At 37.3% G+C, this 20,366-nt stretch overlaps 1 protein-coding gene across 1 annotated transcript in view; it reads right to left on the reverse strand.

The window, feature by feature from the left end:
- The window catches only part of ANKRD31 (ankyrin repeat domain 31), a 168,002-nt gene that overhangs the window by 145,296 nt on the left and 2,340 nt on the right, over nucleotides 1-20,366 (reverse strand). Inside the window, exons 2-4 of the mRNA XM_064273145.1 lie at nucleotides 12,889-12,962; nucleotides 10,431-10,531; nucleotides 7,652-7,657 (exon numbers count right to left, since the gene is read on the reverse strand). Coding sequence (XP_064129215.1) covers nucleotides 7,652-7,657; nucleotides 10,431-10,531; nucleotides 12,889-12,962 — 181 coding nt within the window. The remainder of the gene's footprint in view (nucleotides 1-7,651; nucleotides 7,658-10,430; nucleotides 10,532-12,888; nucleotides 12,963-20,366) is intronic.

Raw genomic sequence — 20,366 nt, forward strand, 5'->3', positions numbered from 1 at the left:
CTAGGAAGAAGGACCTGGCAATCTACTTCTAAAAAAATTGGCCAGTGGAAACCTTATAAATAGCAGCAGAACACTCTCTGATTGATACAGTACCAGAAAAAAAGCACCTCAGGTTGGAAGGCACTCATAATATGACTGGGGGAGAGCTGTCTCCTCAAAATAGAGTTGACCTTAATGACATGGATGACATAAAGCATTTGGGACCTTCACTTCCTGATGTAGCACACCTCAAAATGAGAAGAAACAGCTGCAAAATCCATCAATAAACAGAATGTGGAATGTATAAAGTATGAATCTAGGAAAATTAGAAGTTGTAAAACTGAAATGGAACACTTGAAAATAGATATCCTAGGCATTAGTGAGTTGAAACGGACTGGTATTGGCCATTTTGAATCAGCTCATCATATGGTCTACTATGGCAGGGATGACAAATTGAAAAGGAACTGTGTTACGTTCTCTGTCAAAAGAAAATTTCAAGATCTACCCTGAAATACAACGCTGTCAGTGACAGGATAATATCCATATGCCTAGAAGGAAGACCAGTCAATATAACTATTATTCAAATTTACATACCAACCACGAAGGCCGAAGTTGAAGAAATTAAAGATTTTTACCAACTTCTGGCATCTGAAATTGACCAAACATGCAATCAAGATGCATTGATGATTACTGGTGATTGGAATGTGAATATAGAAACAAAGAAGGAAAATATGACCTTGGTGATAGAAACAATACTGGAGATCACATGGTGGAATTCTGTAAGACCAACAACCCATTTACTGGAAATACCTTTTACAACAACATAAATGGAGACTATACACATGGACCTCACCAGATGGAATTCACAGGAATCAAATCAACTACATCTGTGGAAAGAGACAATGGAAAAGCTCAATATCATCAGTCAGAACCAAGCCAGAGGATCACTACAGAACAGATCATCAGTTGCTCATTTGCTAGTTCAAGATGAAGCTGAAGAAAATTACAACAAGTCCGTAAGTGCCAAAGTACAGAGAGCCAAAGTACAACCTTCAGTAGATCCCACCTGCATTTAGAGACCATCTCAAGAACAGATTTAATGCACTGAGCACTAATGATCATAGACCAGATGAGCTGTGGGATGACATCATGGATATCACACATGCAGAAAGCAAAAGGTCATTAAAAAGACAAGAAAGAAAGAAAAGACCAAAATGGATGTCAGAAGAGACTCTGAAACTTGCTCTTGAACACTGAACAGCTAAAGCAAATGGGAAGAAATTATAAAGCAAAAGAGCTGAACAGAAGATTTCAAAGAGCAGCTCGAAAAGACAAAGTATTACAATGATTTGTGCAAAGACCTGGAGTTAGAAAACCAAAAGGGAAGAACACACTTGGCATTTCTCAACCTGAAAGAACTGAAGAAAAAATTTAAGCCTCAAGATGCAATAGTGAAGGATTCTATGGGCAAAATAGTGAACAACGCAGGAAGCATCAAAAGAAGATGGAAGGAATATACACAGTCAGTGTACCAAAAGAATTGGTCGACATTCAATCATTTCAGGAGGTAGCATATAATCAAGAACTGATGGTATTGAGGAAAGAAGTCCAAGCTGCACTGAAGGCACTGGCAAAAAACAAGGCTCCAGGAATTCATGGAGTACCAACACAGATGCTTCCAAAAAAAACGGATGCAATACTGGAAGTGCTTGCTCATCTGTGCTGAGAAATTCAGAGGATAGCTACCTGGCCAAACAACAGGAACAGATCCATATTCATGCCCATTCCAAAGAAAGGATATCCAATAGAAGGCAGAAATTATCAAATGATATCATTAATGTCACAAACAAGTGAAATTTTGCCGAAGATAATTCAAAAACAGGTGCAGCAGTACATCAATAGGGAACTGCCAGAAATTCAAGCCGGACGATTGGAACAAGGGATAGCACTGCTGATGTCAAATGGATCTTGGCTGAAAGTAGAGAATACCAGAAAGATGTTTACCTGTGTTTTACTGACTATGCAAAGGCATTTGACTGTATGGATCACGACAAATTATGGATAACACTGCAAAAAATGGGAATTCCAGAAAACTTCATTGTGCTCATGAGGAACCTGTACATAGGCCAAGAGGCATTTGTTCGAACAGAACAATGGGATACTTTGTGATTGAAAGTCAGGAAAGGTATGTGTCAGTGCTGTATACATTCACCACACTTATTCAATCTGAATGCTGAGCAAATAATTTGAGAAGCTGGACTACATGAAGAACAGGGCATCAGGATTGGAGGAAGACTCATTAACAACGTGGGATACACGAATGACATAACCTTGCTTGCTGAAAGTGAAGAGGACTTGAAGCACTTACTGATGAAGATCAAAGACCACAGCCTTCAGTATGGATTACACTTCACCATGAAGAGAACAAAAGTCCTCACAACTGGACCAGTAAGTAACATCCTGATAAACGGAGAAGATTGAGGTTGTCAAGGATTTCATTTTACTTGGATCCACAATCAACACCCATGGAAATAGCAGTCAAGAAATCAAACGGCATACTGCATTGGGCAAATCTGCTGCAAGAGACCTCTTTAAGTGTTAAAAACCAAAGATGTCACCTAGAGGATTAAGGTGCACCTGACCCAAGCCATGGTATTTGCAATCGCCTCATATGCATGCAAAAGCTGGACAATGAATATGGAAAACTAAAGAAGAACTGATGCTTTTGAATTTGATGCTGGTGAAGATTTGACTGTACCATGGACTGCCAGAAGAATGAACAAACTTTCCTGGAAGATGTACAGCCGGAATGCTTCTTAGAAGTGAGGATGGTGAAACTTTGTCTCAAGTACTCTGGATACTTTATCAGGAAGGGCCAGTCCCTGGAGAAGGACATCATGCCTGGTAAAGGGTCAGCGTAAAAGAGGAAGACCGAGTAGCTGCAACAATGTGCTCAAACACAGGAATAATTATGAGGATGGCACAGAATCAGGCAGAGTTTCATTCTGTTGTACCGAAGGTCTCTATGAGTCGGAACCAACTCAACGGCCCCTAACAACAACAGACTTTTACTGCTACACACATATTTTTACCATGATCAGTTGCAGCATATCATACCAAATTCTACTTCAGGCTGTAGTGAATTTGTGATTTCTCAACTTCTTTGAAAACATTCTCCCCTGTAGCTCTTCGACCCAGGCTATTCAGAGAGGCTCTTCACTCCAAAGGCTTTGACTCCACAAATAAATAACTGAGCATTATTGGTAACATATGTCAACCCATAAAGAACCAAAGAAAATCTCTTAAAATCATCTGTCTTGTTTTGTATTTCACTAGTGATGTAGCTCCCAACATCCTCAACTGTTAGAGCAACTGTTCTTCACAGAAAAGCTGCAATCAAGCACAATTTAACTCATTATTGGTAAATGGTTTTTCTTGCTTAGCTAACAAAATTTAATTTGATTGCAGCCTCATTTTTATTTTCATTTTTGTAAAGACATTCTGCTGTAATGAGCTATTCCGTTTAAATTTTCTCATTTTTCTGACAGTTGCTTTCCTTTGAGTTGGAAATATTGTGGTGAGTGCTTAGTTTGTGTATGTCAAAGTATACTGTAATCTTTCAGCACAGCTACAGTGTCAACGGAACCCTGGTGGCAAAATGGTTAAGAGCTACAACTGCTAACCAAAAGGTCAGCAATTTGAATCCACCGGCCACTCCTTGGAAACAGTGTGGGGGGCAGTTCTACTCTGTCTTATGGGGTCGCTATGAGTCGGAATTGACTCAATGGCAACGGACTTGGTTTCTTTTGGATAGTGTTGATACAACGATCCCTGGTGGCACAATGGTTAAAGCACTTGGCTGCTAACCAAAAGGTAGGTGGTTTGAGCCCACCAGCAGATCTGCAGGAGAAAAACCTGGTGATCTGCTCCAGTAAAGACTATAGCTTAGGAAACCTATGGGGCAGTTCCACTCTGCCATCTACAGTCTCTATGACTCAGAATCGACTCAACGGCACACAACAACAACATATTGTCATTGTATAATACAAACAATGCTTTGCCATCCAAGTCAATAACAAAATAATCCACACTTCGCTGCTGCTTAAAATGTAACATTCAAAATCCACTTTTCTCTTTTCCTGTTTTGATGTGATGAGTAAGCATTGGTAATAAAAATAAATAAAATATTGTGGTATGGCAATACACATGGCATTTGAAATGTTATCAAGTTACAACTGTGGCACTGCAATGTGTAGTGTGCTAAACAGCAGTGGAAAGCAATGAGAGTGCCACATGCTGTCTTGATCACAGCTACTCAACTCTATTGTTGCAGCATGAAAACAGCATAAACAATGCATAAATGAACAAGTGTAGCTGTGTTCCAATAGAATTTTATTTATGGCAATAAAACTTGAATTTCATATAATTTTCACGTTACAAAATATTCTTTTCATTTTTTTCAACCTTTTAAAAATGTAAAGACTATTCTTAGTGCAGGCCATAATTTTCCAACCATCATGTTAGAGTGTGAAATGCTGAGCTGATTCTGCCTCATTCTTAAGTCATACAACATCTGAAGTTACTGTGTCCTTTTCAAAAAAGATGAAATGCAGTGATAAAAATGCTTCCATTTTAAGATTTCACAGCCCACTGGCTTTCATCACTTTAAAAACAACCCTTAAATATCTTGTCAGCATCAAAGATCTTCAGAAAAAGGTCCCTCTTCGGGGGCCCTCTATACTGTTTCTATGATCAGTAATAAGGCTTTCTGAAAATAAAGTCATTAGCCTGAACTTCCAAGCATTTTTTATTAGTAATACAGCCATAATAACAAGAAAATGCAAATAAAGCACTGTGGGAACGTCCATCTTCTCCAATTAATGTTCTGTGTCATTTACTGATGATATATCCTTATACACCTAGGGGTTTTTACATTGGTTACATATACTTACACATACATACATATATATATACACACACACATAGGAAACCCTGGTGGCTAACCAAGAGGCTGGCGTTCGAATCCGCCAGACACTCCTTGGAAACTCTATCAGGCAGCTCTACTCTGTCCTATAGGGTCGCTATGAGTCGGAATCGACTCGACGGCAGTGGGTTTGATTTTGGGTTTTTACATATACATTTTTATACATATATATATACGCATACACATACAGCCCAAGCAGGCTTTACAAGGCTCAGAGGCCCAGAAAAAGAAGGAATTTCAAGAAATAAACCTAGAAACTCCCAAGCCAAGGTCTTTTCAATCACCTCATATGCATATGAAAGCTGAATAATGAAAAAGTAAGATAGAACAATTGATGCTTTTGAACTGTGATGTTCAGCAAAAAATACTGAACATACCAGGGACTGCCAAAAGAACGGACAAATCAGTTTTAAAAGAAATATAACCAGAACATTCCTTAGAATCAAGAATGGTGAGACTTTGACTCATTTACTTTGGATGTATCAGCAGGAAAGACCAATCACTAGAAAGGATACCATGTTTGGTAAAGCAGGGGTCCAAAAAAAAGAAAACACCTTCAGGGAGATGGATTGACACAATAGACTCAAATATACCAGCAATCATGAAGATGGTGCAGGATCAGGCAACATTTTGTTCAATTACACATAAGGTCACCACGAATCAGAACTGAATCAACGGTCACTAACAACAATATACTTATATTTCTGATTCTCCACAAAGCAATTCATTCAAATACCTGTAATACCCACTTCATTTATCTTACTAAAGGACCAATGACTTTTCTTGTTGAGGGCTAATTATTCATTCACTTTAAAGGCAGTGACTCTTCAAACAGACAATCAAGGCCTTAACTACATAAGAAAAATGCTAAAGATAAAAGAGCAAGCAGGAAGGGGGGTTGCTCCTAGAGGCTGACTTTGTCTCCTCCACAGGCAGAAATACTATCTAAGAGAAATGCTTCTGGATATAATGGGAGCTAGAATTGTTCACTTGTTAATTAACAAAAGGCAAAGAAATACTTCAATCAATTATTTCTTAAGGGACTTAAATTGCTATCTATCTTTGATACATGTGGCTGCCATTTTCCTCCTGCCCCTACACTGTATTCTGACCAGGCCATTAAATTATAGAGTTTTCTTGTTTTCATTTATTGGGAATACGGTGTGAGGTATGAAGTTTTAATTATTGTGTTAATTTTGAAGAAGAGGAGCACATCTACTTAACCAAAGAGCAATTCTCTACCATCAGGTTATTCTCTTCAACTGAGTCATGGATTACTGGGAGTGGAAGAAGTCTGGCCAGACAGGTCTGTCCAATCAACTGTGGCTCTCCATAAGGCATCCAATGTCTCACACAAACTTTACTAACATTCAGTAGAGAATATTCATTACTGGTATTCACTAAGTGCTTTAATAACCTTGATGAATTGCTGATAACATTTGCATAAAATACCTTTCTCTCAGACTGAGGTATCCATGGGTTATATATAGAGTGATATAGATATTTGGTTATCTATATAGATATTTTCCAATACTTGTCACTATGAGTTGGAATTGACTCGACGGCAACGGATTTGGTTTCTTATTTTGGTTTTTGTAAATATCCATATACAGGTAGTCCTCAACTTATGACAGGGCTCCAATCCTACGACTGCTCCGTCATTTAAGTCAGTTCTGACTTAAGTCAAATACCTTATTATTATTTTTTTTTTTAGCTTTCATTATTATTGCTTTTTATTATCAGTATCTTTATAAATCTGATCTTTATTTTCTTTGGTGGTAGGAAACATTACATCTGAGAATGATAACATCAGCAAATTACACACTGCAACAATATATGTGGTATATATTACTAACCATAACGTCCAAAAAAAAAAGGATGGTCGTAAGCAACTCAAATACGTCATAATTCAGAACTACCTATTATTGTCCCTTGCAGGGTTTCACTTGGACATATGGCACCATCTCCACACTGTTTCAGTAACCTTAAACACTGAAATTGTAATTTTATATTCCACTCACTAAAATCTAAATACAACTCGAATATAAAATGATTTAACCACTGAATGAGAACTGTCTTTAGTCTGTTTGAGTCAGGCCAGAGTTTTTACCCCACTCCTTCCCAGAAATATTCCTAAGCCACTGCAACTTCTGGGCAGAGACAGCAATTCTAAGATCCTTTTTTTTTTTTTAAGAACTGAAGTAGACCAAGATGAGCTAGAGTTGGGAAAAGACTACCAACGGCATTAATGATCAGCTCAGTAGAGTCAAGGTGTTTGTTCCCTAAGTTTTGAAAAACCACCTGCATTCAGAGGTCCCAGGTACTTACGCCTCAGAGAAGTAGCAAGTAGAAGAGAATGTTACCTGACCCTGCAGTGCATATATAAACAATTCTCCACAAGTTCTGTCTTTACCAACCCCAACCCTTTTTCCATTACACGCTCATCAAACAAACCTGTAGTTATTCATTTCCCTCTCAAGGTTCTCTTCAAGTTCATTTTAACTGATTTCACCGCCACAAATTGATAGGGGATGGAAATGAAGGCTTCAGAAGCAGGGAGGAAAAGTGAGTCTCAACCCTGATTTACACCTCTCAGATAGAGTCTTGGATTTCAGAAAGTGGAAGGTGGGGGAAGCAACCTGACAGTAATAACCTCATAACTGAATTAATAATCATTCCTTGTCAGACAAGTATCTTCCAGATGACCAAATAGTGATTGTAATGAGACCAGCAATGGCCCCTAATCTTGATAGACATCAATGTTTCCAATTATCTCTCCAGATGTATTACTAAATTCTCAAAACAAGGTCAAAATCCATTCATGCTAAGTTTAAAAACTGCTTTCTATAAATAGCATCTGTAAAGAACCAGGAGAGGTATTCAAAATCTAATAAAATTATAAGTATGGAAATATTTTAAGTGATTGGTGTCTATATTTTGAAAAATTAGTATGTTGTATGTCAAATCAAAGATCCCCTATTTCTTCACAGTCTATCCTCATTATTTCTAAAATAGTCTTCTTTGAAGTTGAAATGTCAATACTGCATTGAGGAACAATTTATTTAGGAATCTGTTCAGTAGTTATTTAGAAATCTGACTCAAGCTGTAAAACGATATATATTATTTTCTTTAAATAACTCTCGGAAAGCACCTTTTCTGTTATCTCCATTTCTTTATTTGATAAAATCAATTCTTTTACACACTTAAATTTCTAAAGGTTCATTTTCATTACAGTAAAATCTATTTGGCAGGTTAGGAAATAATATTAATAGAAAATTTACTACAGGTAGTTAAACACTTGGGTTACAGGGTCTAAATTTACTGTAGGAAAAAAGGGGGGAAGGGGAAAGTTAAATGAATAAAATATCTATTTTACTCTCAATGAATTTCCATGAAAATGAAAAAAGAGGGACAAATATCAATTACTTCATTTATCCTTCTTATGCTTATTTTAAGGATCCTTGGTGGCACAGTGGTTAAGCACTTGGCTGCTAACCAAAACGTCAGCAGTTTGAACTCACCAGCTGCTCCACAGGAAAAAGATGTGACAGTCTTCTTCCGTAAAGATTAAAAAAAACCAAACTCGTTGCTGTCAAGTCAATTTCGACTCATAGTGACCCTATAGGACAGAGCAGAACTGCCCCATAGGGTTTCCAAGGAGCGCCTGGTGGATCTGAATGGCCGACCTTTTGGTTAACAGCTGTAGCTCTTAACCACTACACGTAAAGATTACAGCCTTGGATCAGACTTAATGGTCTGACTGAGACTAAAAGGACCCCGGTGATCATGGTCCCCAGACCCTTTCTTAGCCCAAGACAGGAACCATTCCCAAAGCCAACTCTTCAGACAGGGACTAGACTGGACAATGGGATAGAAAAATATGCTGGTAAAGAATGAGCTTCTCAGATCAAGTAGACACTTGAGACTATGTTGGCATGTCCTATCTGGAGGGGAGATGAGAGGGCTGAGTGGGTCAGAAGCTGGTGGAATGGACACAAAAAGAGAGAATGGAGGGAAGGAGTGGGCTGTCTCATTAGGGGGAAAGCAATTAGGAGTATACAGCAAGGTGTATATAAATTTTTGTATAAGAGACTGACTTGATTTGTAAACTTTCCCTTAAAGCACAATAAAAATTAAAAAAAAAAAAAAAAAGATTACAGCCTTAGAAACCCTCTGGGGCCGTTCTACTCTGTCCTATAGGGTCGCTATGAATCAGAATCAACTTGACAGCAATGGGTTTTTTGGCTTATCCTAATTTTTCAAGAAGCCCATAACCAGGAGTGGTTAATTTGCTAACTAATTTTTTTTTTTTTTAATGATAAACCTTTGAAAGATTCATCCATTAACTCTTCAAGTCCTCTAAAGCAATTGCTTCAAGCTGGCTGATCATCAGAAATTACTTGCGAGGCTTTTGGAAAAATGGAGATTCCCAGGTTCCACCCACATATGGGTGTGGGAGTCCGTATTTTTAAAAAGCTACCGTGGGTTTACCCAAGTGAATGTGATAATAAAGCTCACAAAACCACTTTTCTGAGGTAGTTAATCATTTAGAAATGCTTCCGAAAAAAATGGACAAAAATAATTATTTCTCATTTCACGGGGACAGTTCTACTCTGTCCTATAGGGTCCCTATGAGTCGGAATCGCCTCAACGGCAGCGGGTGGGTTGAAAGCAAGGGAAAAAAAAATGTTCTTTTTTCTTAACTCAGACATTGTAAAACTGATTTTTAAACAAATTATTAGAAACCAGATACAGACACCTCAGCTTCAAAGAAGAAATATTTGGTGTTGAATTTTTCTCTTACATCTTCCTAGGTACAATATTAAATACACTTGCACAGTCATACTTTGGAAGTGCCATTAGCCATCTTCTCTGTTGTTAAAATGTACGTTTCTTCTCTTCCATTCCTTAAGACTTTGTATCTGATTAGCTAATTTATTTATGCCAGGGTGCTAACTGAATCACCCCTTTATCTTTCCCCATGGTGTCTGCATTAAAAACAGCAAATAAATAAAAATTCTTAGGATATGTGTGTACACACAGGCACTCACACATACGTACGGTAATCAGAGACCCATATCTCAAATTATAATACACACACTAGTACCTTCCTCACAAATTTAAGATGATCTCTGACATACAACGTGGATGAAAATCGTAACTACTATATCTGACTTTAACCTTCTGTTCCCCTTATCTACACACCGCTACCATAAAGAAGCATAAAATGTATAAGAGAGGAAATCCCTCTCCTAAAATAATTGGTTTTCATCAAAGTTGCAGCAAAGAAATAGAATGGCTGGTTAAGAAAGGTGGCAACACTGAATAAGAAAAGAACGAAGTAAACGATAGACAAAAAAATCATCATCAGTAATTTGCCCCTTTTAGAGATAGCATTTCCAATTCTTAATTAGTATGCATTCAGTCAGTGTCTGGGTTCAGTCAGTATGCTACACACCTGTGAGACTGTATCCTCACTAAGAACAGGCATCATCTTCCTGCTACTCCTTTGCTCTTGTGGACACTCTCTGGGTTTAAACCCAAGTTGAATCTCAGGAGAAGGCATGCCTAGAATGAAATATAGTCATAAATCGTTTGCAACACCTTTATTGCTCTCCTTTGACAATGAACCAAGGATTTTAGTAACACTGAAAAACATCATTAAAAGTCATTTTGGAAATCATAATTTCTTAACTGTCACTTTTATGTGTCAAGGTTTTTGAATCATTAATTAGAAGGAAATGTATATGCTATATTAAACAGAATAATATTTGATATTTCTTTCAGGATCAGTGAATGCAAAGTATATGTCTAGACAATTATATAGATTTAAGTCCCATTAGAAAGAATCTTTATTTTCTTCTTTTTTAAACTTCTTTTAGGTCATTTTTTAAAACTCATAATGCCAGTATATAACCCAGGAAAAACCAGAGTTTCTGTTTCCAAGATGGCAAATTGAGCCAATATCTTAACTTTTCTTCCCCCATTCCCAAGTTCCTAAAGAAAACATACAAACAAAAAAGGAAATACACCATCTATAAATCAGAAGATTGGAATGAATTAAAAAAGAAAATCAGTGGTAAAGAGCTTGCTAGTCAACACAGGAAAAGGAGGGGCTCCCTCAGAAGTAACTATATAGATTTCCCCCATCGGAACCCCAGAAAACAGCCAGCTCAGAGCAGAGATCTAACTAAAACCAAAACGTCTCACAGTTAGAAGGTAAATTAGAAGCACAGAGTAAGTAAAGTCTCACACTTTGCTGAGCTTGCTCTTTGTACCAAAGCAACTTAGGACAAATGCTGTAACCACCTACACTATCTAGGGGCTACCTTCCCTACCAGATACAGAAACGTGCTAAAAGCTAAGGATGATAAAAATAATGTAGTGATGGTGCAGGGGTATCAAATAGATCAAAGAAACAAAATAAAGGGAAAGGGACCTATATATATATATATATATATATATATATATATATATATATATATATATATCTGAGAATTTAATATGACAAAAACAGCATTTTAAACAGTTGCAAAAAGATAGATTATTCAAGAAATAACCCTGAGGCAACTGGTTAATCATTTGAGAAAATAAAGTTAGGGCACTACCTTTCCAATAACGCCAAAATACTATAAATAGGTTAAAGAATTAAATATAAAAAATGGAAATAAAAATATTTCTATGGTCTTGAGGTAGGTAAAGTATTTCTAAATTTGACAGAAAACCAAGAAATCCTAAGAGAAAAGACTGATAGATTTTACTATATAAAAACTTAAAATTTCTCACTACAAAACATATCATGAATAAAATTTTAAAATAACAAGCACACTTGGTAAAACTATTTGTAATATATATGACAAAGGTTTGCTATCTTTAATATATAAAATGATCTTATAAATAATAAAATGAAAGTAAGAGATATAAATAGGCAATTCACACATAAAAAATGACAATGATGAACAATAAAATATGCCTAACTTCAGTATTCTTCAAAAAGGCAAATTAAAACAAGATACTTTCTACTTACCAGTTTACCAAAGACAGTATGTTCTATATTGGGTCTAGAGGAGAAAAGGCATCTTTAAGGGGTAAAGGGGGACAATCTATGTCAAACTCTGACATGTGCACACCCTTTAAAAGTAAACCCATACCTAGTTATTCCAATGAAATAATCAGAAAAGTAGGCAAAGGTACAAGCACTAGGATATTCATATCTGTAATAGTACTAAGTGAGAAATACCATAAATATCATCAATTCATTAAGGTACATTAATACAGTGGAATATGTAAAAAAAAAAAAAAAAAAAAAACAATGGAATATGTAGCAATTTAAAAAGCTGAGGTAGGTCAATGTAGACCAGGAAAGAAATACATGTAGTATGATACCAATTATTCAAAAAGGATATTTATATTGGCATACAAAAGTCTGGAAGGATATACAAATACTATATATTGGCAATTTGGGGGAGTGAAATTATAAAGGAAAGTAGGGGGTGGGCCCTTTTACTTTCTACAGTATAATGCTTTGTATATTAAAAATATTTTTACTTCTAATAATTAGAAAAAATAACAAAAGATCTATCTACTAGGAAAAGGAAAAGAAAAGAAATTTTAAAAAATTTGGTTGGAACATTAGAACAGACCTCTAACTCCTTACTAGTGGTACTCCGTACATCATAAGAACACATTCTGGGGACCAATATTACATACTGTCCCTTCCAACTACATGCAGGAAAAACCACTCCAAGGTGAAACTCTAATGTGCCATTTGGGTATCAGGTAAGATGAAGTACAGTGAAAGGACTAAATAAAAAGGAGAAGTTAATGATGTAATAATACTTCATTAAAGGAATTAAATTAATTGATTTTAATTATTTAATTAATTAAATTAAAGGAATTACTTAGTGAAAAGTATCATTTCTTACCTTTCCACATTCCACTTATCCCAGCATGGAGACTGGACTCAGATCTAAGAGATATGTCTTGATCAAAGAGCAACCTTTCAAATACCAAAAAAGAAGGCACGGAAGTATACAATTTAATTAAAAACTTACCTAAGATAAAATGTAAAGGCTCATTCACATTGTCATGTTCATTTTTACAAATATTCTGTTATTATTTTTGGAATTTCGGGGGTAAGGGACAAATATCAATATTGTTTTTGAACAGAGATGAAGTGAAGAGATCACGTTAGGGACCAGTGCTGGTGGTTTTTTTCCCTTCAGATTTCTCTAGGCCACAAAAAGACTGAGATTAAAATCCTAGGGTTAGCTAGAATTCCTTTAATTTTTGGATACACATTTTACTATGTGCTAGGCAGAACTGAAGTAAAAAAGAGAGAAAAGACACACAATCCTCTCCTTAAACAAGCTCCAAATCTAGGGAAAGCTACAGAACTAAGGAATTGCCGTGATATACCACGGTGAGGATGCTACTACACAGGCTTAAATACCACCTTCTCTACCTAAAAAAAGCGTTTTGGGAATCCAAGAATGCAACAGTGAATCATCTGTACTAGGGCATGCTTATATGATTTGGTATTAAGGTTTTATGTTTGTTTTTCACTTCTTAACGGAAAATTTCAAACATCAACAAATAAAAAAAAGAGAGAGACAAAGAATAGTATATCCATCACCTAGGTTCAACAACTATCAGTTCACAGCCAACCTTGTTTCATCTATAATCCCCCTGACACTCCCTCCACCCCTGCTGACCTCTCCCTGGATTATTTTGAAGTAAATTCTGGACATCTTGTTTTACTTCACTTGTAAATATTTCAGTATGTAACTCTAAAAGCCATAATAATCATACACTTTAAAAAATAACCGTAATTACTATACCCTAAAAAAATCAGTAATTCCTTTATATTATCAATTTACAGTCTGGTAAAAAAAAAAGGTAGGCAGCCCTAAAATGGTATTCATGCCCTTGTGTAACCCCCTCCTTTGAGTGTGAGCTGGACCCAGTGACTCTTCTAATGAAGAGAATATGGCAAACATATTGGGATATTACTTCAGAGATTAGGATACAAAAAAGACGCAGACTTCTTTCTTGCTCTCCCTCTCTTACTCCCTTGCTTCCTCCCTCTGGTAGAAGCCAGTCTGCCATACTGTGAGCTGCCATATAGAGAAACCTACACAGCAAGAAGCTGGGGGAGGCCTCTGGTCAGTAGTCAGCAAGGAACTGAGGCCTCGGTCCAACAGCCAGTGAGGAACTGAATCCTGTCAACAGCCATATGAGTGAGCTAGGAAGCACATTCTTCCCAGTCAAGCCTGACATGAATGCAGCCCTGGTCAACAACTTGAATGCTGCCTATGAGAGACCCTGAACCACAGTACTCAGTTAAGCCAAGCCTGGATTCCTGACCCAGAGACACTATAATAAATGTCTGTGGTTATAAGACACTAAATTTTAGAATAAGCTATTACACAGCAAACAGACAACTATTAAATAGACAGCACCCAGCCACATTTCCCCAAATGTCTCTTTGTACAGCTGTTTTGTTCAAATCAGCATCCAAACAAACTGTAGAAAACCTGGACAAAAAAGAAAGTACAAATAAGAATACAGAAGTCTCCTGTAAATCTACTTGTATTAAGACTTGGGTGTATTTCCTTTGAACGTTCCCTCTACAGAGGCTTGTGTGTATGTAATATGGCAAAAGGCATCATCTAAATTCCTGATGGGTAAAAACCAGGATCAGCACAAAACTGGTTTCTATGAGGTGGAGGTCAGACATACCTCCACTCTCCAACTTTTTCACCATCTCTCACATGAGCTGTTCCCTCCACGGCACTCTCTACTTCTCTGTAGTTTTCAATAATTTGTTGCAATGGCCACACCGAACTCATAGATCATACTCAGAGTTATGTGATTTATTAGGGAAGTAACGGCTTTTTTTTTTTTTTAACGGCTAAAACCCAGGATCAGGAAGCACATAGGCAAGTTCTGGATGTCTCCCAAAGTGGAGAACACATCCCTCCCTTCTTCGGTGCAAGGCAGCTTCCAACCAGGGCAGCTCTCTCAGTCCTCTCTGCTGTCAGGCCTCTCTGCCATCAGCCTCTCTGCCGCTAACTGGCCTAGCTCATAACCAGTGTAGCAGTTCTCTCAGGCATGCAGGCCTTCTCTCAGCCCTGCAGGACCTCTCTCAGCCACTGTTGCTGGGCCCCTTCCAGGCCTCTGCTGCCTTCAATATTACAGCCTTTGACCTGTATTACACCTCTTTTAGGAGGTCCCCCATGCAGGAACTCTGGGTCAAACAGCTCTGCTCCAGGCTCTTCTTAGTCTTAAGGTTCCCCCTCCCCATCTCTACCTCTGTGGGGGTTGGCAGGTTATATAACCAACGTCAATTTCAAGGCAGGGCCCTCCCAGAGGGCCCATTTTGAGTTGACCAATCCTCTAGATGGGCTACAAGTTGCTCAACCCTATTGAGTGATTTTACGTACTACCTTTCTAACCAGTAAACCAACCAATCCCTGCAAGGTGACTAAAACTGACCAATCACAGAGCAGTATGCGGGCCAATCAATCATTTTTGACAGAATTACAAACCCAGGGCCAGAAAGGCCATATATCAGAAAAAACAGCGGGGGGGGGGGGCAATTAGGGTTTCAGTTTTATACGTTATTAAAATTTCAATAGTACAGAGTCCTAATGCCATGCTGAGCCTCTGATTCTTAAAATAACTAATTAAAATATCCTTCTGGTGTAACCACTCTAAAAATAGTATTTGGCACCATTCTGCTTTACTCAGTGAAATACCTTCTATTTTGACATAGATCCTGACCAAAAATGTTGCTCCCTTAATCTAATTTAATATGACTATCAAGTTATGTCTCCTTGTACTTTGCTTTTATTTCTACTTCCCCTAAGCATATTTTAATGTCCTTTGTAAAAGGTATTTTCTAGCTAGACAATTCACACGGAGATAGGGTTGGTCTGTCCATCTTACAGGCTAATTTTGTTGAATTAGCCTTTTACTGTATGCAATTAGGGGCCCTGATGGCACAGTGGCTAAGAGCTATGACTACTGGCCAAAATGTTGGCACTTGGAATCCACCAGGAGCTCCTTGGAAACTCTTTGTGGCAGTTCTATTCTGTCCTATAGGGTAGCTATGAGTCAAAATGGACTCAACAGCAATGGATTTGGGTTTGTTTTTTTGTACGCAATTATTATGTTGAGAATATAACTTGACCTTAACATACATAAAAATCCATATAACAATGAGTTGTCTTATAAGGTGGTTCTGTTTAAATATACTGCAAAGTGATTAACCTGGGATTTAGCTCTTAATGTTTTGAGCAGTTAATATTTTCAGAAGATGAGGCAGAAAATAAAGATTGGTAAAAAGTTCCCAGGTACATATAAGAAAAACAAATCGTGCCTCTTTGAATACAAATCACAAACAAAATCCTATTAGTCATTAACTTGAATTTTTACAAAGGATTAGTAGCAATGCCTACAGAGCCACAACAAGGGTTGGATGCATCTGAGAACAAGGTTTCCAGAGGCAGAGCTAGGACCAAGACCAGGCTCTCAAAGAGTTTTTTCATACATAGTTAACACCTGGCATCCTGCCTCTTTGAAAGCCTTGTCTTTTCAGGCCCCAAAGGTCACCAAACCCTTTCTCAGTTCTTTGCAAAATGACTTTAGTAGCTGCAACATTTTTTAAGAATTACTTAGCTATGTAAAACTATATAATGTTTGGCCTGTTGAGGATTTTTACTCTACAGAGCCTGTGCTTCTCATTCCAAAATTGAGAGCTTGTGCATGAAAAACAACCAGTATGAACTGCATACAATTAAGCATAGATGAAGGAAAAAAACAAAACAATACAAACAAACAAACACACTAGTATTCAGCTCCAGCTCTGCTTAGATGCTTACTGAATTGCCATGCCAATAAAAAGAAGAGAAGCTGATTTTTAACTTTGGGCTACAAGGTAGGAAAGGATGATTATTTCCATGGCACTGCAAGAGTATTTAAAAATGAATCAGAAGAAAAAGAAAAAAAACATTGGCCACTCAAGACAGAGTGAGCCATCTTATCTACAGCCTATTTCTCTACTCATGACAATGAAAAACTCTGGACAGAATATAAAAGACAACTATCTGAGAACTCCAAAAAGTAAAAATAGCAGGTAGATTGGAGACTGAAGGCAAAATCTGATCTGTAATAGGAGTGAGTTTCATCATTTTTAGGGATTTGGGTCCCTCCTCCCTTGGTCTTTTTTTTGTCTCTTGGCTTTGATCCAAGGGCAGGCCAATTCCCAGAACTGTGCAGTCAGCATGAACAGCAAAATCTCCAGAAGAAATCTTTTATATCTATCCAGAAGACTGGGAAATAGGTCCCTCTATGCCAGAGGGTATGAAGAGAATCCTTGGGTTTTCTTTTATGTTTTCATTTATTTTTCCCCTCTCTTTCATCTCCTAGGCCCTGCCTCAGCCCTGTACTGCGACCATCTGTGGCAGAACAAGCACTTAAAACCCAGGAGAAAACCTGCCTCTCTAGCCAGAGAAACCAGGGAAAAGGTGTCTATCCACTCTGAAGAATATGGGGAGAATCCCCTTTGTTTATTTTTTTTTTCAAATCTCTCTTAACACAGAGCTCTGGTGGTGCAGTGGGTAGGAACTTCACTACAAACCAAAAGGTCAGCAGTTTGAATTCACCAGCTGCTCCTTGGAAACCCTATGGGACAGTTCTACTCTGTCCTATAGGGTCACTATGAGTTGGAATCAACTTGAGGGCATCGGGTTTGGTTTTCTTAACACTTTGCCCTGCAGGAGGCCTCAACTGCAAGGAACAGCTTGACAATGCAGAAGGCTAACACTCTGAAAGAAACCTATCTTTCTGGTCAGATGAACCAGCAAGGGATGTATGGAGGGAGGAGAGGGAGAAATCCTGGAAAAGAGAAAGCTGGAAATAGAGAATCACCTAATTCTGTATATGATCTAACATAAGCCCCAGGTTCAATTCTGAGCTATCCATCTGCACAGAAGAGCCAAAGAAGCATTACCAAAGGCTTAGAGAACTGAACTAAGATATTAAATACTGCCCAAGCCCCAGAATAACTCAAGTGGTATATGCATCAGGCAGACTCAAGTCCAACAGTAAAGGTTCTGAAAGTTGGAATGATGTTTTGATCACCACCCACTGAAGGTGAAATAGAACTTGCAGTCTAAGCCTAATCGAGTTGACTGCTTCTAAAAACAAATAAGGATCAGCAGTCTCCACTGGATTTCAACAGGACCAAAAATCCATCAAACAATATTCAAAATGTTCAAGATACAATCCAGAATTACTCAACATACAAAAAACCAGGAAAATTTGACCAATTCTCAAGGGAGGATACAATGAACAGATGCCAGCTCCATGATGATCCAGATGTTGGGATTATAAGACAAAGACTTTAAAGCAGCTATTATAACCATTCTCTATGAGGTAAAGGTGAACATTAGTCAAATGAATGGAAAGACTGAAGTTTGTAGCAGGGAAATAAAAACTACAAAAGAGAAACAAATGGAAATTTAGAAAAGAAAATTACAATATTTGAAATAAATTCAGTGGATGAGCTCAGTAACAGAGTGGATATTACAAAGGAAAGAGTAAGTAAACTGAAGCTAGATCAAAAGAAATTATACAGTCTGAAGAACTGAGAGAAAAATATTGAAAAAAATAAACAGAGCCTCAGGGACCTGGGAGACAACATGAAAAGGTCTAGCATTCACGTTGTTGAAATTTCAGAAGGAGAGGAGAAAGAGATTGGAGCAGAAAAAAAATTTGATGAAATAATGGCTGAAAACTTACCAAATTTGGTGGAAAACATAAATTCACAGAAGCAGCTCAGTGAAAGCTCAAACAGGAAAAAAAAGAAAAGACACATAATAATTAAACTGCTGAAAACCAAAAATAAAAAAATTTAGAAAGCAAACAGAAAAAAGACATAGTATTACATATAAGGGAATAATGATTCAAGTGGCTACAGATTTCTCACCAGAAATCATGAAGGCGAAAGGAAGGACAGTGGAACAACAGCTTTAAAATGCTGAAAAAAAAAGAACCGTCAACTCAGAATTCTATATTCAGCAAAAATATCCTTTAGAAATGAAAGTAAAATAAAGGCATTCTAAGATGAAGGGCAACTAAGAGAATTTTTCATCAACAGACCATGTCCTAGAAGTGATAAAGGAAGGTCTTCAGGCTTAAGTGAAATGATACTAGTGGGAAGCTTAGAAATTCAGGAATGGAAGAAGAGCAACAGAAATTAGAAATATTTTTCTTCTTAATTTCTTTAAAATAGGTATGGCTATTGAAAGTAAATATTGTAACATTGTATGGGGGTTAAAGGGTGGAGGGTAAAGGACCTATATGATAAGGTTTCAGTGTTTTACCTACAGTGGTAAAATAATAACTCTAAACATTTAGACTGCAAAAATTAGGTACATAATTGTAATTCCCCACCAAAAAAAGTGCAAAAAAAGGCAGGAAAGGGGAAACAGAAGAACAAAAAAGAGGGTAACGTAGAAAACAATGAAATGGTAGACCTCAATCCAACTATATCAATAATTACAGTAAATTGGTCTCAACATACCAATTAAAATACACAGATCCAAAACAAAAAATCTGCTGCCATCAAGTCGATTCCAACTCACAGCAACCCTACAAGTTGAAGAGTAGACCCCAACTCTGTAGGGTTTTCTTCGCTATAGTCTTTACAGAAATAGATTGCCAAGTCTTTATTTTGCAGTGCCCACTAGGTGGGGTGGCAACCTTTCAGTTTGTAGACAAGTGCAAACCATTTGCATCGCCCAGGCAGTCAGACTGAATTAAAAAAAAAAAAAAAAAAAACTAGACCAGCTATATGCTGTCTAAAAAGATGTACTTTAAATACAATAAAATAGAAAGGTTACAAGTAAAAGGATGGGAAAAAGATATACCAGGAAAACAAGAATCAAAAGAAAACTAGAGTAACTATACTAGTGTCAGACAAAGTAGACCTCTGAACAAGGAAAATGATCAGCAACAAGGAGGGATGTTATATAATAATAAAAGGGTCAATTCACCAACAACAAACCTAACAAAAAACTACCGAAACTACTCAAACTCAGTCAAGAAAAATAGATGACCTGACAGTACTATATTTGTTAAAATTGAATTTGTGGTTAAAAACAGGCTGGTTCTAAATTCATATGGGAAGAGAAATGAATAAGAGTAACTGGAACAATTATGAAAACGGAGATTAAAGTTAGAGGATTCACACTACCCGATTTCAAGACTTAAACTATTAAAAAAAAAACAAACCCCAAGCCCACTGCAGTAGTGTCTATTCCAACTCACAGCAACCCTAAAGGACAGAGTAGGACTACCCCATAGGGTTTCCAAGTCTATAAATCTTTATGGAAGC

The sequence above is a fragment of the Loxodonta africana genome, chromosome 2 (assembly GCF_030014295.1).
Source record: "Loxodonta africana isolate mLoxAfr1 chromosome 2, mLoxAfr1.hap2, whole genome shotgun sequence".
Classification (NCBI taxonomy): domain Eukaryota; kingdom Metazoa; phylum Chordata; class Mammalia; order Proboscidea; family Elephantidae; genus Loxodonta; species Loxodonta africana.